Source organism: Notechis scutatus, chromosome 2 (genome assembly GCF_049901735.1).
Source record: "Notechis scutatus isolate UNSWTSFEM ecotype Mainland chromosome 2, rNotScu1.2, whole genome shotgun sequence".
In the NCBI taxonomy this organism is placed as follows: Eukaryota; Metazoa; Chordata; class Lepidosauria; order Squamata; family Elapidae; genus Notechis; species Notechis scutatus.
Window position 1 is genome coordinate 52,884,431 of NC_142010.1, and position 21,345 is coordinate 52,905,775.

Here is a 21,345-nt window from a genome sequence, read left to right on the forward strand (position 1 = left end):
ATAAAAATAAATAAGTAAATAAAAAATTTACAATTTAGTCTGATTATAATTTGCAATCAGATTCCAACATTGCCAGTTATTAGACACTTATCATTGCCCTGAGCTTTTACCTTTCCTTCAAATCATTACTCTTGTTTCGGGATGTTTTATCCAATTTGTAGGTTTGGTGCTATTTTTAATTTATTTATTTAGCTAGCCTAAAATACTACTAAAATTGATAACTGAATAACACTGCTATATCCTATTTATGCAGGAGAGTTACACCAGTGATAGCAACTTTTTTTCACTATCTAATTAAAGTAGCAGGTAGAGAGAATAGTGAGTGAGATGGAGGGAATGCATGAAAATAGTATTTTACATATTTATTCAAATTACTCCAGTCATTTCTTCAACCTGAATACACTGGCTGGATTTTTCCTGTTTTAGCCTGTTTTTCCTGTTACTATATTTATGTCAGGTTTTAGCTTGAGACATCAGTTCATCTGAGAAACAAAATAGCACATTATACCGTTAAGTTGCAAGCAGTGATAGGATTCAAAAACTTTTACTACTGGTTTGGTGGGCATGGCTTAGTGGGTGCGCTTTGCACACCAGCACACACTTTGCTTGCATGCGCGTGCCAAACATGCATTTTGCGCAGGTGCAGAAGCATTTTGACTCACCTCCTTCAAGCCTGCACTCTCCCGGTCGCTTCAGCAGCTGCTGCACAGCACTCTTCTGTGCCATGCAAAGCAGTTGCGCTTCACAAACAGAAGATAAAAGTAAGTATGGGAGCCCGGGCAGAGCGGCGGAGAGAACCGATTTGCTCTCCACTGCTCATTGCCGCTACCGGCTTGGCAGAACTGGGCCAAACTGGTAGCATACCACCACTGGTTGCAAGGTCATTTGAAGATATTATAAAATTGGCGGTTGGTAAAATATGGGGAAGTATTATATTCCCTGACAGAATCACTAGCTGACCAAAATCAAATTAAAATTTATTCTCCATTACTCTAATGGTGATTTAGTCATTTGCCTAGAATTCTGGAAGATCAGTATTTTCTGCTTGTTTATTAAATAGTATTTGCTGCCTGTTTATTAAAATGTCAGTATGTTCAACATTTTCCCAAGTTTCATTATCAGTGTTTTAAATGCCCTTTGATAAGAAGAACAATTGATAAGTCTTTTCATTTTTCATTCTTACAATATGGGAATAGTCTTACCAGGAACATGTTCACCCCCATAAGTTATGTTGACATCATAATCTCCTGGTACATATGGGACATATTCTGCACTACAGCTGCCATCCTTGTTATCTTTGCAGCTAATTTTGGATTCTGAAGGCCCTTCAACAGTTATTCCAAGGCCACCAATTCCAGCTCCTCTGCAAAAATAAAGGAAAGTTAGTATGCTTAACTATTATCACTTTATTTTAAGGACTACTTTGTTATGTTCCTTGTGTATTGGATTTTTGCTATCAGTTATGCCATGCTACTACACTTTCTCACACAGAAAACTGTTGCTTAGGGAGGATAATAAAGACTTGTAGAACAGAGAGATCTCAGTTGACTAATGCTTTTCGCCCATACTCAAGACTCTGATTAAGGTTGGAGAATGTTGAAGTCTTAGGTAATGACATAAGTTGGCAGGTATACATCAGATAATGATTTCAAGAGGTGGGGCTGGAAGTTCTTAAGAACTATATTGCATCTTTCATTATCCATCATTCGACTTTCAGTAATGCTCCAAAGAGCTCTGAACTGTCTTTGTATACAGTCCAGGGCATGTCCCTACTAAGCAGCTAATACCAAGAAGAAACTGGCAAGTGTTCACAATGTTATTTCATGCCTCTGTTTCCTAAAGTACTTTTAGATGGTTATGTGAAAGTTTGCACAGAGATAGATCAGCCAGCTTGGCTTTATTATGCATGATTAATTTAGAATATACTACACCCTTTTCAACCTGTCACTCTTCAGTTTCCATCGGTTCTAGACAGCAAGGCTATTGATATTTTAAAATCTTAAATTTTTATAAAACTTACCGAGTGACAACAGTAAATGGGTTTGGTTTATTTGTAAAGGCTTCTTGTAACCCAGTTCCTTGGGCCACAACACGTGAAGGATGACATCCTTCTGTGACATCCACTTTGAATGGACTGTTTGGAACAGGAACATCATCATAAGTTACTTCAACTGCATGAGGACCTGGAAGTAGAAGGTATATCTTTATGAACATGCTCTGAGAAGATTAATGTAGCAATCTCTCATATTTATTAACCAAATATGTACTTGATTCATATCCACATTTCTACTCTTTGTTATTTAATATCTTAATTTTTGTAACTATCTTTAATGTTAAAAAGACAACTTTAAAAATATAAAAAGTAAAAAACTAACAAAGAGAAGAAAAATCTATCTTCTATTTTATATTTATCAAGTCATTAATTTACCAATGATTAACTAATGATTAACTTTAACTACCAATGATTAACTTTAATATGAACAGTACAAGATGTTACCGTAAGAATTTCTGTCACAAGACACATTGCTGCTCTCTTTTTGATTGATAGAAAATATTGCTTTTTCCAAATCAGATAGATCACACATTTTCAACAGCCATTGCTTGACATATTGAAAATAACTTTTCTAATGCCCCAATATAATTCTTTTTACAACCATTCCCAAACAAAAGTATCAGATAAACAATCAAATTTCAAAGCTCTAGTATATAATTCAACATTACATTAATATCATTAACTTGTCTAAGAATTGTACATGTCTCCCTGACTTTTCTCAATCAACATCTTATTACTGCAGTCTTTAAGCAATAAGGCAATACATCAACAAGACATTGCTCATCTTTCTTAACTATAAAGCCAAGCCAATCCTGGCCAATTTAATCAGACAGTGTGGGAAAGGATCAAATAAACAAGCTACAGTCTGTTTATCTCTACACATCCTATCCACATCAAGACACGCAAGCCAAAAAGAATCCAAAAACATGGGACCAGAAGTTGCTGAGATTGCATCTCTATGACCTGCTTCAATGCTAGAGATCAATTTAAAACAGATCCGATCACACAAAATGATGCAATAGCATTCTCCTGATGGAAAAGACCCACTAGTATGTGTGCAATGGAGGAATAGAAGAAAGTATACTTTCTTCTTTCACTGCAGTTAATTTAAAATTTCAAAGGTATTCAGATGGCCTCACAATCTTTTTCCCACTGCTTTCTTCCAGAATAATGACATGTAGTACTCACCTCTTTCAAATGGAGTAAACTCTACTGCATATGTGCCATCAGCATTGTCTTTGATAAGACAATCTGTGGAAGCCCCAGAGGGATTTGCAATTTGGGCTTTGATGTGGTCTCCACCAGTTTTGGACAAGGAGCTAGCATCAACAGTAAAATCTGTTGTTGCCTCACGGAAAACATCTGAAAAGCAATTATTGTGTCATTTGAATGAAATCATGCTATAGGCTCACATGTTATTGTACAGACATTAGTTCAAGTGCTCAAGCACAGAAAGAATACTGAAGAGTGCCAAACTGTATAAAGCAACCATAATCTGTCCAGCATTATATAGCAATTTAAGTTAGAACCACTCTACTAATCACTTTCATCTTATTTTCCTAACTCTATGATTTACTATCAGTAGTAGTTTCATTATAAAAATGAGGAAATTAATTTTCTATTGTGAAAAATCCAAAGATTATGTTCTGTGAGAGGCACATCTAAAGTAGTTATGATTTATTTGTAACATTCCTATTAATCTAAAAAATATATATACAAACCTTTCCCTTCAATTCCTGGTCCAAACACCTGAACTTTGCTTGTGTCTATGGCAGGATCAACTTTGACACATGCAGGAAAATTTGGCAGTAATTCTCCACCATATTTCAACTTGAGTGTGTGCATACCAGCATTAAAGGGTACATATGTAACGGTATAAGTTCCATCTTTATTATCTTTAACCCCAACATCAGCTTTAGAACCAGAATCGGATACAACTTCCAGGTCCAGCTTTCCAGGTCCAGCATTTGAACAATCCACATTAAGCAATCCAGCTTCACCCACTTTGCCATGTTGAAGTCCAGGGCCCGTGGCAATTACTTTTGAAATGTCAAATGGCATTTCAATGTCAGCTTTGAAAGGAGAGCCAGGAATATGGACTTCCTCAAAAAGAATGTTCACCAGGTATTCACCCGGTTTTGTTGGTAAGTAGGAGACTGAACATGTTCCATCTCCATTATCTGAGCACTCTATTTTGGCTTCACATGGTCCTTCAACTGTCAAGCCTAGACCACCAGTTCCAGCTCCTTTAGTGTCTATTGTGAATTCTGCAGGTTTTCCAACAAGTCCTTCCTGGAGGCCTGGCCCATAAGCTCTCACCTAGAAATAATAGCAAGAGGTGCTGAATATAGTACCTAATAAATCATTTATCATTTCTAGAATTTTAAATCTAGTTCTGGAGATTAGGTAGATCTCTATTATTGTTTAGAAGCACACTGCAATACCAAGCTCAAATGCCAGTTTTATTTTTAAAAGACAGTGACACTTTTCCATACTATCTAATCAGAATACTGCTATTCGTTATCATTCTGATAGTCTTACAATTAATTTTCAAACCAATCCATACATATACATAGATACGTTTTAATCTTCTCATTTATTTAGCAGGCTTTCAGATCAAGAAAGTGATACGGTTTGAATGCTTAGATCATAACAACATATGCCCAGATGAGATAAATATGCAATCATAGCAGATCCAACTGTTATACCAGTTTCTAAGTTATTACAGCAATGCTAGAAAACTTTCTAAAGAACCTTCAGGTTAATTTTGACCAACTGGGATGGTGTTGGCAGGAAATTCATCAGCTATGTAAACATAACCAAGTTTGTGCTTTGCACACACAACCTCATTAGTAACAAAATATAAGTTGTTCAGCAGAAATTAGATCATTGCTGAACATCATAGCAAAGGGCACACTTGAAAATGGTATCAATGAATTGCCCACCCATAAAAAGGATTCTTACCTTAGAAGGATCTGGTGGTAAGGTGGCTTCTATAGTAAAAGGGCTTCCCAGAACCGGATTCCCATCATAATTGACATCAATGGCATGAAATCCTTCTTCTTTTGGAATATACTTTACCCTGAAACACTGTTTTCCAGTGACAGGTTCTACTGAGCATGGTAAACTTTTCTGAGTTGGGGCAATTATGGCCACATCAAGTTTACCTTGTCCACCAGCTCCTTTCGTGTCAATGATAAATTCTTGGTCTTTCCCTATTTCAACTCCTTAGAAAATTAAAAAAAAAAGAAGATTGAAAATGGGCCTCTTTCCACCAGATGCATGGAAAATCCATTAATAGTTTGAGGAATAGACATATATGCACAAAGGAAGTAATGCTACATCAAAGCATTTTTATTTTTTAACAAGTTTATATGGCTGCTCAATTCACACTCACAAGGCTCTACCGCATCTCATCCTTCATTTTAGAATGGTGTATTCTGCAGTTAAGTTTTTCATTTGTATTCTAGTACAAAGTATACACTAGATGAGTTACTTACTGTTTTCTAAGCCACTGATTTTAACTTTGCTCAAGTCAAGTGGCGCAGCAACATCTACAGTGAAAGGACTTCCAGGAATAGCATCACCGCCATAATTCACTTGAATTTCCATGTTACCCTGGAGAGTTCAGATATATTTTTAAAGTCATTTCATACTAAACCGCTGTAATAAATTAACATTTCAGGATAAACTTTTCCAGAAATCATGCAGGTAGATGCTCACTTCCAGATTTCTAGAGAAGAATCTTTCATAGTATATACAAACACATCTTTAAGAATAACAAATCAGAAATACTGAGAAATACAATGATATTAAAAATTTTAAAAATATAAAAGATGTTGAAATTTTTATCATTTGTATATAATACCAATTTTACATTCAGATATTTGTGTAGGACTCAAATTTTTGAGACCTGACAGACTATAATCTGGAGTCCTTGGTGTTCTTTGAGCTTGGTTGTTTGCTTGTAGACGTTTCATTACAAAACTAGGTAATCTTCAGGGATACTATCTATTTAAGATATGTTATTATATCTGCACATTGGAATAGGCCAGGTTTGTTCTTTCTCTTCTGCATATAGTTTGGTTACCATCTACTTTTTTGGTTCACATTCACCCCCACTGTCACTTTATGTACTGTTCTGAAATTTCAACAGCATCTATAACTACCCTCAAAAACAGGAGGACAATTGCACTGTTGTTCCTGTTTAGCAAATCAATTAAGTGCTTAGAAGGAAGAAGTGCTGACTGCCTAGAAACTGCCATTTAGCAGCTTAAAATGAGCAAGATTAATATACCCTTTTCTCTATTTTGTGGAATATTAATATATTCATTAATATGCCACTAAATTAGTAGAAGCTGGTATAGAATAGATATGTTGACATTTTTTTCAATGAAGTGACTTGGGCAAGGGCCAGAATAGCATAATAAGAGAAATCCTTGTAACCAAGTTGTATATCATAAGACAGTTTTGGTAATTAATTCCTTGGGAATTGAAATTATATTTTCATAGGGTTAGACATAGCTTAATATTTAATAAGTGGTATTTCTCATTGCAATATTTACAAATCTGACAGTGTAAGGACTATTTTGCTTTCCAATCTCACCCTTTAAACCTGTTTCTTCCCTATTTCCATTCAGAGTGCTTGCCAGAAATACAGAAATGTATATCGTGCACCATTTAAATAAGGCAGCATTATTCAAAACTGTCACTAGCTACTGTTTAGTTTTCAATTCATAACAGAATTATGATAGGATTCCATTATTAAATCTCATTTAATCTTTTATATTATTAGATATCATTTTCTGACAGTGAGAACAATCAACCAATGGAACAGCTTGCCCTTGGAAGTTGTGGGAGCGCCATCACTTGAGACTTTCAAGAAGAGATTGGACTGCCATTTGTCAGAAATGATGTAGGGTCTCCCGCTTGGGCAGGGGGTTGGACTAGATGACTACAAGGTCCCTTCCAACTCTGATTATCTGTTATCTGAAAAATATCATCATAAGTCTATTGACGTGTATCATGGATTACCTGGCTTCGAAAAAGGCTTGACTTTCTGAACTAAATCAAGAAATGATAAATATTTGACAAGAGTCAACCATATTTTGAAGACAGTTCTTCAAATATAAGCTACACTTGCAGACAGTTGTCAGAATTTATACAAAGAAACACTGTTCAGAAGTTAAAATCCATTTCCACTTACAACACCAGCACACCTAAGATAAAGTTGGCATCAGTGATGCTAGCAAGATCCAACCAAAACAAAAGACATCACTGAATTTAGTTACTCCAAAGAAGAGGCACCTAAAAGTTGTTGGGGTCAGCAAGATAGCCTAGATATCATAACAATATGAAAAACAAGTTTATTTTGAAAATTGTCTCTGCCAATAATCACCCTTACTGTCTCTCAGCACAGAACTAAATGACAGCCCATGTAACAAGCAGAAGAATTACACCAATGTGTGGATTCCAGTTCAGGGTGAACAGTAATCTTCAGTTTTGCTTTGCTGCTTGCCTGATGATGTCCCAGAGCCAACAGTAACATTGCACACTGTTAGAAACACATGCTAATTGGAAACTATGACTTAAATTCCTATAAACAAAATTTAGCTGGAATCAGAGTTTAAAATGGATTAAACAGCTTTCAGAGCATTGTTTAATAAAAATACATATGTATGGGAGTTCCAGTTTGAGCCTCTTTGCGGCCAGACCAAAACCGCAATCGTGCGTGGTATCAATCCGTGCTCGCCGCTGGAGTGCCCCAAGCCGGCTGGTTTTGGGGCTAAGCCACCCCGTAGAGGTGGTGAAGAGGGGGGAGACTGCCAGCAGGGTTAAGGAGAGCCTTATCTCTCCTCTTCAGCTGGCCATTACTCCCTTTCCCAAAGGCGGGTGCAGCGGTGGTCAGAAATGGCCACCACAAAGAAGAACTCGACCAGAAAAGAATGTGCAGGAGGAAGATAAGAAGAGAAAGTTTTGGTTGACCAGGTTAAACTGCAAAAGCAACAATTAAGGTACCCTGGAATTTAAACTATAAAAAAATAACATTGTTCCCAAAGAAGACTTTGAAGCAGCGAAGGAGAGAGAAAAGGGAAAAGATTTGGGTTTTTTTTTCTTCTTTTCCTTTCCCTATACTGACAGCTAAGAGACTTAAGCAAGAAATTGAAAAAAAAAATCCACTTTGACATCAATAGGCATTTAAGCTGAAAATAAAATGTCAAAGGGATAATAAAGATTTCTGGATACTCAAAAGCTTTTGAAAGCAGGAAAGGAGAGAAAAAGAATAAAAGGGCAGGATCTGGAAAAAAGGGAGGAGACTGCCTGGAATGAAAAGGAATTTACAGTAAAACTTCAATAAGACTTCTAAAAGATACATTTTAACTGAAACTTGGCAACAAAATAGTAGAACCCCAGGAAGAGAAAGTGGAAAAAAGAAGCAAGAAGAAACAGCTTGGGAGTATTTGGATTACTTCGTGATCTCTGGATTTTTGGTTCTTGCATTTGAATGACTAAAATCAATCAGGTAGTTGTTTAAAAGTGTTTAAAATAGCACCACTCTTAGAAAAACTGAAAATGGAACTTAAAAAGTACAAAGAAGATGCAAAAGAAGGGAGAGGTTCTTTTGGCTTCGTATTGCAATTCTTAGAAATGGAGATTTGGAACTATGAGAAACAAGAAACACCTGCAGAACAAGAAGATTGGGACAAAGAATAAGCCATCTTTAATGAACAAGTAATTTTATGTGGGCAAAAGAGAATGAAAAGTTTGAGATTTGAAAAAACAACCAAAAAAAAGAAGAATGGTTTGAAAAATAAGTATAATATTAGAAAGCAACAGAAGAGGGGAATACAGAAGAGAGAATTAGAAGTAGAGAGACAAGGGGGTAAAAAGGAGAGGGAGAAGAAGAGAGGGAAGAAGGAAAGGAAAAGAAATTATAAAGGACAGAAACAAGATATAGAGAAACAGGGGTTATTTAGAGATAATGGGTGAAAATTTAATTGAAAAAGGGATTCTGCAAAGGTACATAAGATAGTATTGTTATATTAGAAATAGAAATAATTTCAGAAAATAAATAAATAAAAATACATGTGTATTAGAAACTTGTTGTGAACAAAACAAGATCTGGAAATGTTGCAAACTGCCTCCAATTTATAGACTTAAAGAAATGTGCATCACATTTCTATCCTTTCGTAGGAGAATTTACCTGCTGTACAGGAGTGTATTTTACAGTGTGGGAATAATCATAGTTGTCAATGAAGTCCAAATCTTTGATAGCATCTCCTTCCATTGGTCCACTGAAATGGACATCCAGAGGGGCTTTCCCAGCACCTTTTGTGAACACAGTGAAGTGTGTGGGCTTCCCATTTTCCACACCTGGATAGATAAAGGAATGAAATTCATTATCATCATGTCTAGACATGTTCTGGAAAAACAAGTGCAAACCCTTTATGAACAGAATATTACAAATTTATTTTTTCATACTCCAGATTTACTTATTTAGCATCCATTTACGGGCCTTGACAAGGAATACGCTTGTTTTTTATTATGACTGCAACCAACAAAGAGCCAATTAAATAGTTGCCTAATAATCAAGCAGAAATCTTACCTGTTTTACCTAGTCCAGGCCCTTCAGTTTTCACCTTGCTTGCATCGTGTGATGGTTCCACTTTCACTCTGAAGGGACTTGTAGGAATTTCCTTAAGACAAACAAAGAAACAAAAATTTGACATTACATGTAATGGAAGATAGGAAAGCGCTCCAAAGAGTTAACATCATTGCCCAGAGGATTATTGGTTACCCTCTCCCCTCTTTGGAAGAGCTTTATAGCTCCCGCTACCTTAAGAAAGTTAAAAACATTGTTAAAGATCCATCTCATCCTGGGCACCCTTTTTTGAACTATTACCATCTGGCAGATGGTACAGGATAACAAAAACAAGGACAAATAGGTGAAAAAACTTCTATCCCAGAGCAGTAACTATATTGAATTCTACTGTACAGTGCAATATTAATGCAATATCAGGAATTTTTTAATTCAATTCTATAGAATGCGAAGGATATGTGTTTGTGTTTTATTTTTATAGTTATAGTCTACACTGAAGATGGCATTTAATTTTGTTGTATGAGGTGCAATGACAATAAAGTAAACTAAATTTTTCAATAAAATTTCCATAAAGAAGAAAAATCCTGAGGCTTGCATAGTAAAAAAAAAAAAAATCCTTGCATGTACTGTCCCTTGCATATAACTGCTCTTTAAATTATTTCCAAATTATTGTTTTCCCTGTAAACAAATAAAAAATGAAAATATTTGTAGCAACTTCTGAATATCCAGGAGGTCAAAATAAACTAATCTACTACTACAGCATTTTTTCTAGAGCCTTAGGCAGCAGTCTTTGTCCTATTTAATCTTAAGGCCATCCAAGTTTATTATATCATTCAAATTAAATAAAAGTCATTGTAGTTGTATATATTAGAACTAAGGCCAATTTTTATCACATTGCTTCTATCAATCTGCCCAAAGTACATGTTTTATTAAGACATGACATATTTGTGTATAGTTTCATTATCCTTGGACATGTATATACAGTATTTGCCCTCAGGATATGATTATATATAGATATGATTATAATACAACCACTCAGCCAACTTTCTCTATCCAGATGGTTTTAGTCTTATACCCAATATTAGAAACCATACATCTCAGATATTTTAGGGATTAGAAACAAGGGTTGGTATCAAAAGCCTTATCAGATAATGACGTACCTCTCCAGCAAACAGCACTTTAACAGTATAGCGTCCAGCTGCAGGTGGGTTGTATTTCACCGTAAATGTATCATTAGCATTGTGAATGATGCCAAAATCTATGTCTTGCTCTTCTTCACTTATTACATGAGCATCACACTTGATACCCACACTCACATCACCTGGTAAGAAACAATTCACTAGAAATTGTATTGATAATTTTCACCCTATAGCACCCTTTGCTGCTTAAATATTTCTTCCTTAAAATACAGTTTCTATCAGCTACTAGAATGAGAAAGGACATCCACCTAAAAGCAACATTATGGGAATCAAGCATTCTTTTAACAGCTTTTCAGCTTAATTTTCTAACAAGAGTACTGAGAAGGGTGGGGTGTCACTACTCAGCAATTTGGTATACCAATCTGTTTTTACCTTCGCCTGCTTCTGTACAGTCCACAGTGAAATGAGTAGGTTCGTTAGCTTTCAGACCATTCCTTGCCACCCCTGGTCCAGTAACTTTCACCTTCTGAGGATGACTGCCTTGTCCAATCTGGACCTACATGGCATACATTTTCAAAATGTGAACTTAATAAATATGAATTAAGCACTTTAGAATATTCAGCATTAGTCAGACAATACTTTTAAGTTTCTTCTACTGACATTCAATATGTAGTTTTATGTATTTGTTGAATCTGTTCTCTAAGACCTCAAGGGGGCATGCATCTTTTTTTCCAAGATTCCTCTGGGAATGAAATGCGGGTGACCCTAGGTCTTTCTGGCCTCAATCCAACACCTCAGTCATAGAAGAAAGACTAGGGCCCAGTTAGTTATTATTTAGTTTTCGTAGTGGCCAACTGGAAACCTCTGAGGAGCCCATGTGAGCCCAAAGAGAAATTAAAAGAACACTGATCCAAAAACAATTCCTTCATCTTAATTCAATGTTCTCACTCCTAACCTAGGTATTCCTAATCTCATTTTAGAATAAGAGTAAGATTTATTCAGAAATACATAAAAATGCTAATTATTTATAAATATTGTCTATCAGAGAACAACAAAGGAAAAATTAGAAAGCGAATATTTATATTTTAGTACTTTTTAGATGATGTTTTTAAATGACAAAATAGTGGACCTTGACACTCAGTTCAGAAATTCAAAAGGATATCTAAAATTGTTTTCTTTATTGTTAAAAATAATGTATGGTTAAATTATTCATTAAAGATATACTGGGAACTAACTGTACAACTGTAGCTACTTTGTCCTCTTACTATCTTTGCATCCATTTTTTTTTCACTTCTTCCTTTTAAAAAAAATGTGATTAATAAAAATGACTTTAAAAGAACAGGATTCAGCTTTTGCTTTCAAGTAAGTATCAGTTAATCTAATCTTGCAAAAGAATTAGAATTAGAAGAACTTTATTGTCATTGTACAAGTACAATGAAACTGTTGTACTTGTACAAAGGTGTCAGGAAACAAATTGCAATCGGAAAACAAGCAGCTAGAGATATTCAAGCACTTTGCTACTTACTCTGCAAGGACTGTTAGGGATATTTGCTCCTCCCCAAGTAACAGCAATGGTATGCTTGATAGGTTTGGTTGGAATGTAAGAGCAAGCATAGATGCCATCAGGCTTGCTCCTCGTTTGAATATCAATAGGATTTCCATCAGCATCCTAAAAAAGAGAAAAGCCAGCTTGCTTTCCATTAAAGCTGCTAAACATGAACTCAGGTTTAACATTAGTTGCGCATATACAGTCATGGAAAGGGTGGCAGATATATAGTTTAACTTAACCAGTAAACTTAGGCCTTTTTATGGAACTTCTGTTCTCCATACATTTGTGCTCATTCTGCTGCAGCTGGATTATCTCTTCCCCATGATCAAATACTACCAACTACCCTGTGGAAATAACTCCAGGAGAGTGAAGCACTGGGATCAGTTCTCAAGAGCTTATGGAAAGGATCTTGATGACTTCTATTTTCATTATGCTCACTACTTCACATTCAATTGTTATTACCTATCCTGAAAGTATTTCTAAATTGAAAGACAGAAGGAGGTAGCATATCAAACTTTATTTCCAGCCTATTATTTTCTTTCCATTTAGAAATAAGATGTAGATTGCATGCCAAACACAGTGTCATGCCCCTGTCAGAATCTGATTCTGAGGGGGACGCAGAGCAGCTGACAGGGAGTGGGAGTGTGGCTCCATTGGCTGTGGAAGAAACTGGGGAAGGGCAAAGTCCGACTGGGCAGAGCAGGGGAGAGGTAGAGCAAGGCAGAGGAAATTCTGAGGAAGATCCAGGCTCACTCCCCTTCATCCTAGGGCACGCAGGGAGGAATGTGAGTTGTGTGGCTTACGGGGGAGGAAAGGGCCCTGATTTCCTTCATTAGCTGCAGCTGGGAACACAGTGTTTAAAAGGGGGGGTTGTGCACAGCAAATTGTTGAGAGCAAATCGTGAGTTATCTGGTATTGTGGAGGCTTATCTAGGGTCCTGGCATCTTCCCAACTGTGTGTGTTTTGCTGGCCTTTCAAGTCTGCAATTCCTTATCCTGCCCTGTAAAGTTAAAAACTGCAGCGTGGTTTGTGTGGATTTTTATTTACAGTTTGTATGTACTTTGTTTTCAGACTGAATTTCCTCCATTTAAAGACTGTTCTTGGGAGTTTTTTCTCCATCTGAAGGTAACGTGGACATTGGGGGCAAAGTTGGTCTCTTCTTATTTATGTGACTGTGTTGCCTTTGTGCCACGCCCTGGGTCATCTCACACACACACTGCCACTTATGTACTGAAAAAGCAGATGGTAGAAGAGTTCATTTATCTCCCTCACCTTCAATAATGAAGCAAAATCATGAAGAATTGGTGTAACTCAATCTATCCTCAATATAGCAAGTTTTTCATGTTTCCTCTTCATTAGACCATCAAATAAGAATTATCAATCACCCTACTTTTAATCAATGAATTCTAGTTATTTAGCAAGTGACTTATATTACCTTGATTTTAGGTGCAAATTGGTTCTCAGTGAGGTGACAGAAAACTCACATCATTGTAATAAAGGTGTGTGCCAAATCAAACCTTTTCAAATATAGAGATGGGGTAGGCCCTTATAATGTCTTATTTAAATGTTACAGCCCCACTACATTTAAGAAGAAACTTATGAATATTGCCAAGAATTTGTGTTCATAATTCAAGATCCTTAGATGGATCCATTACATGGATTAGGAGCGAATGCTGCTTGGATCTTTGGCCTTACTTGTGCATATATCTTCAGTGGAGCATTCCCAGCTTCCTTTGTATCAACTACAAAATCTGCAGGATTGTTCATAATGCAGCCAGTTTTTTCAAGCCCTGGGCCATAAGCTTTTACCTAGAAAAAGATGAGCAAGATATAAGGTGAGAGAATAGGCCAAGATGCTTTTATAGTCCCTTATACTACTAACACTGAATTGTCCCAAGTTTGCTCTTCACATCCAGTCTAATAGTTTGTCTGCTTAAATATTAAAAATAAACATGTTTTTATTGAATGCTCAAGGGAGCATCTTACAATTCAAATGAAGCAAATATTATGAGATGATTCTTCATCTAGCATGTACATAGATTGTCCTTATTTAAAAGACCCAATCCTGAATTTAATAATACAGTGATTAGTACTACTCAGGCCTCAGGCCTAATCTGTTGGAATACCTCCAATCCCCAAAACTACCAAATTCTTACAATTTCTAAACTTTTTCAAAAAAAAAAAACGGTGAGTTATGGCTCTGTGACTTTGGACCAGTGACTCCCTCTCAGCCCAACCCACCTCATAGGAGGCAGGTTTATTAGATAAATAATATTTGCTGCCTTGAATGATATATAAAAAGGGCAGAATCATCATCTCTTTGTATCCTTGCCTTGTCAGGGTTGAAATCTAAAGATGCTGGCTGGATGTAAGCCATGTAAGGACTATCTTTGATGTCTTCATCATCACACATAATGTGAACAGCATATTCACCAGCCTCTTTAGGCCAATATTTCACGTCACATGAGCCATCATTCTGATCATCACATTCAATTTTTGCTTGTGATGGGCCTTCAATAGCAAAGCCTGAAAAAAAGATTTTAGAGGCACTCAAATTTAGGATTTTTAAGGCTGTATATTAAGCTGCAATGTCATTAACAAGAGACTGCTGAATAAGCAATAGTTGATTAGGCTCATACAATTCATTAATCATAGACAAGAAAATGCTGTATTTTAGAATTAGAAATAAACCCAGTCTAACCAAACATGTGAGCTTGATTATATCTGTTCCAAAGCTATTTTCCAATCTCAAAGTTTTTGTTTCAGCCAATGTCTACAATACCTCAATAGCAGGGATAACAGATTGTACCTAGTGATAACAGTTTGCTTAGCTTAGGTTTTATGTGACGTCTCAACAGAACATTGTAGTTATAAGCCATCATTTATGGCTTTGCATTTTGTGGGATCCCAGACGCTTTGGATGAGTCAGCAAGCCATAGTTTAATGTGATATGTGAATTCATTTAATCCATGCACTGCACTGTAGTTCCATACCTATAATCCACAGCACTAAGCATTAACATGTCCTATGATTTTTGTTAGGATGTTTCCTACTTTTATAATACCAGATTCTGTTTCAAGGCAAGGCTAATCATGCTATTAGCTTGATAACCTTGAAGAAAAAAATTATTGGTCATTATTTACTGCTAATCTCTTTCAGATGAGAATAGAATATAGACTTATAATTGACATCAAAAGTACTGTGCAAAGCCAATTCCCTTTAAATATAGTTAGAAGATAAGATTTAATTCAACCCATTACTTCAACAACAGGAAATTCTTACTATTGAAATAATTAGACACCATCTATCATGTAACACCTGTTTTGGAAGGAAGCAGTGTAATGAGCCAGGTTATTACCTAGGGATCCAACTTCCGGACCAATGGATTCTACAATAAAGTCTGCTGATTTACCAACAACTCCTTCATGAAGGCCTGGCCCCCAAGCTCTTACTTTCTGAGGTCCAGCTTCAGGACCGACTTGCACTTCAAATGGGCTAGGATAAGAAAGTCAAATTAGGAAAAATGAAGAGGCAACAATCATGGGCACACATATATTTAATCCACGTCTGCTTATCGAGAGAGAACAGTCAGAACCAAAGGGCTACCAAAAAGTTTACTAAACAATTTAAAGCTAATATCTAATTCCATACCTAAGTCATCTCACAGGGCAGTTAAGATGAAACATCATGTAGACATCCATTAGTATTTTCAAGAAAGAGGAGAACACAAAATTTAAATTGGGAATTTGATGTCCTAAATGTCTTTCTGCTCCAAAGACTTGTCTTTTTTTTTACTTGTTTCTTAGTACCTATTACTAAATTTAGGTTACACTGGAAAGACGGGATATCCCTTTGTCGCACAGTAAAGCTTAGAACTAAAACTGAAACTGTCACCAATGCAATGTACTTCCAACTCACATCGTTTCAAAATAATTTACTATGGAATCACTTTCAATTACAACATATGAATTGTTTCAACCCACCTTTTGGGGATGTTGTGACCTCCCCAAGAAATTGTGACAATGTATTTCCCTGGGTTTACTGGGTAGTATTCAAATGCATATATTCCATCCATGAATTCCTTTTGTTTTACAAGCTCTTCCAAGCCTTCTGAAAAATATCATTAATTTAGCATTAGCCTTTAATAACTCCAGCCTACATTCTCTAGATATAGGTAATTGTATGTTTCAAGATCAATTGCCAAGAATGAAGTCATTTTTTCTTCTCATCCAAAAATTGTTGCAAAGGGGAGAAACTACCCCTAGTCATGTAATAAAGACAGCATAAACATTTCCAGAAGAATGTGATGAGTAAAAGTGTTATGTTACCGTGCTTAATTCATTTCCCTATGTTATTCCTTAGTCTGCAACATTATGCATGTCATATGTGAAAACAAGGAAAGCTTAAGCTTTGTCAGACCTCATGACCACAAATATTTGGGGAATGCCTACTTGATTTAGTTTTCTTGAGAGCCTAAATATTCTAAAGTTTGTTGATACAAGCCTATTGTCTTCACCATTGCACAGTTGGCAACATTTTCTAGCCAATGCTCAAGCAGCATTGTGTAAAAATTACAACTCATTTTATCAAAGACTCCTCAAAATCCATACTGATTTGTATGAAAGTGAGATGGACATCCATTTGTTTAATTTAGAGGCCAGAAATCCCTTTCAAATCAGGTTATGTTCCCCAAATTGAAGAGCAGACTGCCACATGGATGAACTTTCAGTTCACTGAAATTTCCACACTGATGTAGTTTTGTTAAGCTGAAGAATAAAAAAAATAATGATGTCTCAATTTAAAGACCCTAGTTTGTTTATGGTTTTCCACTCCCGGGACCTATGTAAAGCGTAATGTTCTAAGTTATTTTTGTTATCAGTCTATAGACAAGGAAAAAAATGACTGCTCTGAAAACCTGATATGATCACACCAGTTGCATTCAACATATGTAAACTATTTCAAGACTAGTTAAAAAGGTTGGCCAAATATAGCAAGTCAGGCTTGTTATGAAAATCTATTTTGTCAATGTTTGTATCTGAAATTAATCTTGCAGGTTATCAACTTTTCCATAAGATATCTCTTTCAAAAAGGTTGAGTAACTCCACCAAAAGTTGATTCATGCATTGTGATTTGTGTAATTTGGTCTACACACACACACACACACACACACACACACAGGGGGAATCTCAAGTTGGAGATAGAAAGTAGCTTCTCTCCTTTAGTTGGGGAATTGAACTTTGGCTAAAAGTCTATTCTGTCCATTTTGCGTATCAGGGTACTAGGGTTTTGGTTTTTTAAAAGTTATGTTTTCCTAAAAGTTTAGTCTTGTCATCGAATAAGGATTTTCCTGCATAGACATTTTGGCCAAGACCCTCATCAAATAAAACTCCATATCAAAGATTACACAGGGGGTTATGCAGTTCAAGTTAATTCTACATGAACATGTAAATAATATGTTATTTTAAGTGAAATTGGTGTTTTCCTGCTTCTATGCATATATTAAATAAATATCCCAGTGAAAAGTGGGGCTTTATTTCACTTCTAGAGTTCTCCTGAGAAGCAAAGTCAACATGCAGATAGCAGAATCAGTGCCTGATTGGAGTTGTTTGCAAAAGACTCATATCACGGTGCAAAGCAATGCAAAAACAAAAAAGTTCAACACTTACTTGGTCCTTTTATTGCCACATGGATATCTCCACTCCCTGCGGCTTTAGTATCAACCTTGAAGTCTGCAGTTTCTCTGATCCTAACTCCTTTGGGTTGGAGGCCCCTACCACTGGCACGGCAGGCATTTGGATTGCAGGCTACAAGCAAATTGCAGACAGACATGAATGCAGTCTTTGATTCCTAAAGATATTTAATTTAACCAAGCCAGGCTGGAACAGCTTCTCTTGGCTTCCTTTAAGATGGATAAGACATTACATGAAATGCAAAACCTGAATACCATTTTGTAGTTTTAAGAAGCCTGTTCTTGGTTAAAGTCTTTACTTTGTACACATACAAATATACTGAATATTAATATGCCTTTTGTCAATGGTTGCAATAGAACAGCTATGTATCTGACAACAGTAAAAGGCAACCAAATACTCCCATTTCTAAAGCTCCAATTTTAGAAGCATGAAGCTTTCTAGCTTGAACAAATTTTCAGAATCAGTTTCAAGTGTTTTGGAAAAGGAAAGGAAGAAGAGGAGAAAGTAAGCACAATATAGGAAAAGAGAAATTAACCATCCATAGAAATTAACCAAATAATCCGGGCAAGCCCACCATAGAGATGTGCTTGGAACAGGAAATTCTAATAGAGCAGGAAAGAAACATGCGAATGGTCTTCAAATATTACTAGATACAGTATATTGGAACAATTAATAGACACAAATTTTAGGGGGGATAGAAGGCAGCTTAGAAAAGATCAAGCCAGGGGCATTTTGCAACAGAGGGAACATTTAAAATGCTGAGGACATATGAGGGAAGTTCTAAGAAAGCGGTTCCATGGGGAAGGCCTGTCTGGTAAATTGTTATGATGGGTGCATAGTTAATCATATCAAGATATCCTCTGATACTCCAAATTAGTTTTACCTAAGTAATTGTGCACAGTTCTAAACATAGAACTTTGCTGCAGCTATCAACTGTTTTTATTTCTTGCAAGAATGTCTTAAAAAGTCACAGCTATAAGCTGACTTGCTGCTAATACTAATACTAATTTTCTACTTATTTCTTATTATTATTTTGTTTTAAACAATGTTTAAAAATTCAAAAACAAAATATTTGGCAGACACTATATTGCTTCTCCCTGTCTTAAGTTAAGAACCTACTTATCAGCATTTGTCTAATCATGATATTGCAGCTTTTCTGAATATGCCCCAGGCATCTTGAATAGCCCAATCTAGTACATATCTTTTTGCAATCAGCCTCTTTTTCTTTGAAGGTATTAGCATACACTCCACAGCAACTACTCTGACCATGCATGTATAGCATCTCACTTTTCCTAAACATTTTTTCTTTATGCATTAGCTGTTGTTTGTCTGTTTGCTCATTTTAGCAGAATGAAGATATGAACAGCAAGCTAAAGTTTAAGTCCAATTGATAATTTTCTACTTTCAACTCTCCTACAACCAAGTTGGCTATTTGTGGTAAGGCAGTCCAACTTCTTGAAGACTGCTTACAAGAATCTCCCTAATCTGAGAAATTGCTTGCAACATTCTGAAGCATTCTTTAAATTGCAAAGTTACAGAATAGATTTCCAGGGATAAAAAAGGCAACACATACATGGTCACCCTGAACACATCTTACCGACGGAGCTTGCTCAACTAGGAAGTCAATAGCAGTGAAGTCCAACTTCCCACAAATTGAGAGTGGCTCAGGAGAAGTAAGCAGAGGTCTGAAAGCACAGGAGTAGGCAAGGATAGAATAGAAAGCCAGTATCATTTCAGAAGGGGTAAAAAAGAGCTATGATATAAAAATAAAGAAAATATAGTGGGTTTAAGAAATATAGCAAGAAGGTACTCTACTGCAGAAGTGCCAAAAAGAAAAATAGGATCATTTAGAATAGCAGATCAATTACATTTAGTTAATAAAGAGTTTTCAAGGAATAATTTAATCACTCTTCACCAAGCCAGAATGTTGATAATTTTTTAAAAATTAGCTTGCATTTGTAATTTTTTTAAAAAAATATGTACTCATATAAATGCTAATATGAATATGCATATAATATTTCATCCATCTCTAAAACATACCTTCACCAACAAGAATACCCCAAGGACTCTTTGGAACATGCTCTCCAGCAAATACAACTTTTACAGTGTGAGGACCAGCTTGAAGAGGCTTATAAACACAGCGGTGAACCTGATTTCCTTTGTCTTCTACCATAACCTCAGCAATGTTTGTTCCTTGAGGATCTTCAACTTCTACGCCAATATCACCAACACCAGCACCTAGAAGACAGAAAAGATAAGCTCAAAATGTAGCTTCCATAATTAACCATATAGCTAGAGGCCACTATGTAGGGAAGACAAGAAAAATGCAAAATATTAAAAAATCGATTAGTAAGAAGGATGAAAGTTATACAGGATTAATAGGATTTTAATATGATGCAATTTTGCCTTCAAGGGCATCTGATTTATTGCAAATATGCAACACAATGTATTTGTTTGAAGCCATAAAATTTGAAAATAAAAATCAAATTGGCAGAGTTGAAAGAAGCTTTCTACAATCCTAATATCTGAGACAAAATAAAGCTAGGATAAAAAAAACACTAGTTTTTTTTTTTCCAACTAGGTATTTATAAAATCATTTAGGTCAAAAGAAGCAACTGTTTCTTCTGCAACACAGCCTAAGACGTGCATCGTGATTGGGAAATCTTTGGTATCTTTAGCAAAGTAAAGATAACTACGAATTAAGTTTCCGTGCAAAGTTCATCAGCAACAAAATGCCACACCTAGTTACTTCATCATCTAGCAGACTGTGGAGAAACATTAGCCAAGTTAACGATGACTGATGCAATTCAAAAAGAGCACCAATTCAAAAGGCCTACCCACGATGGAGAAATAAATTGTAAATATGGCAGAATTAGTAGAAATGGTCATATTGACCTGGCCAGTCAAGGATAAAACAATAAAAAAATTAATAAAAGACTGGGAAACTTTTGTGGGCTTTTTTTTGCTGAAATTGGAAAAAGTATTTGCCATTTTTCATCTGTGATTTTCTGAGGAAAGATTTCTGAACACAAAGGTTTAATCTAAAGTAGACTGCAGAATCTATGACATCTAAAGGCTGTTCAAATATTCTGCAAACTATAGTTTTCAAAGTCACTATATCAATTAAATAATGAATAGTCTTATTAACTTTATTTAATTGTTAAATAAAATTTTAATTTCTACAAAAAATCTTAGTTGCTTCATCTTCAAATGTGCAAATGAAGGGTTCAGATATCAAGCAATTTCAGTTTGCTACAGCTCATTACAATGTGGCATTATAGACAATTTTAAAATATTCCTACAAATCTGTTTAG

The 21,345-nt window shown here is 35.8% G+C and overlaps 1 protein-coding gene across 5 annotated transcripts in view; it reads right to left on the reverse strand.

Annotated features, from left to right (window-relative positions):
• Positions 1 to 21,345, reverse strand: part of FLNB (filamin B) — an 83,282-nt gene that overhangs the window by 26,308 nt on the left and 35,629 nt on the right. For all 5 annotated transcript variants that reach the window (XM_087954718.1, XM_026677812.2, XM_087954716.1 and 2 more), the window contains exons 8-24: positions 20,072 to 20,269; positions 18,008 to 18,145; positions 16,325 to 16,451; positions 15,700 to 15,836; positions 14,674 to 14,867; positions 14,037 to 14,150; positions 12,318 to 12,461; positions 11,225 to 11,348; positions 10,814 to 10,974; positions 9,660 to 9,750; positions 9,258 to 9,427; positions 5,554 to 5,671; positions 5,018 to 5,280; positions 3,775 to 4,372; positions 3,242 to 3,415; positions 2,021 to 2,183; positions 1,203 to 1,363 (exon numbers count right to left, since the gene is read on the reverse strand). In XM_087954718.1, the coding sequence (XP_087810844.1) occupies positions 1,203 to 1,363; positions 2,021 to 2,183; positions 3,242 to 3,415; positions 3,775 to 4,372; positions 5,018 to 5,280; positions 5,554 to 5,671; positions 9,258 to 9,427; positions 9,660 to 9,750; positions 10,814 to 10,974; positions 11,225 to 11,348; positions 12,318 to 12,461; positions 14,037 to 14,150; positions 14,674 to 14,867; positions 15,700 to 15,836; positions 16,325 to 16,451; positions 18,008 to 18,145; positions 20,072 to 20,269 (3,075 nt within the window). The remainder of the gene's footprint in view (positions 1 to 1,202; positions 1,364 to 2,020; positions 2,184 to 3,241; positions 3,416 to 3,774; positions 4,373 to 5,017; positions 5,281 to 5,553; positions 5,672 to 9,257; positions 9,428 to 9,659; positions 9,751 to 10,813; positions 10,975 to 11,224; positions 11,349 to 12,317; positions 12,462 to 14,036; positions 14,151 to 14,673; positions 14,868 to 15,699; positions 15,837 to 16,324; positions 16,452 to 18,007; positions 18,146 to 20,071; positions 20,270 to 21,345) is intronic.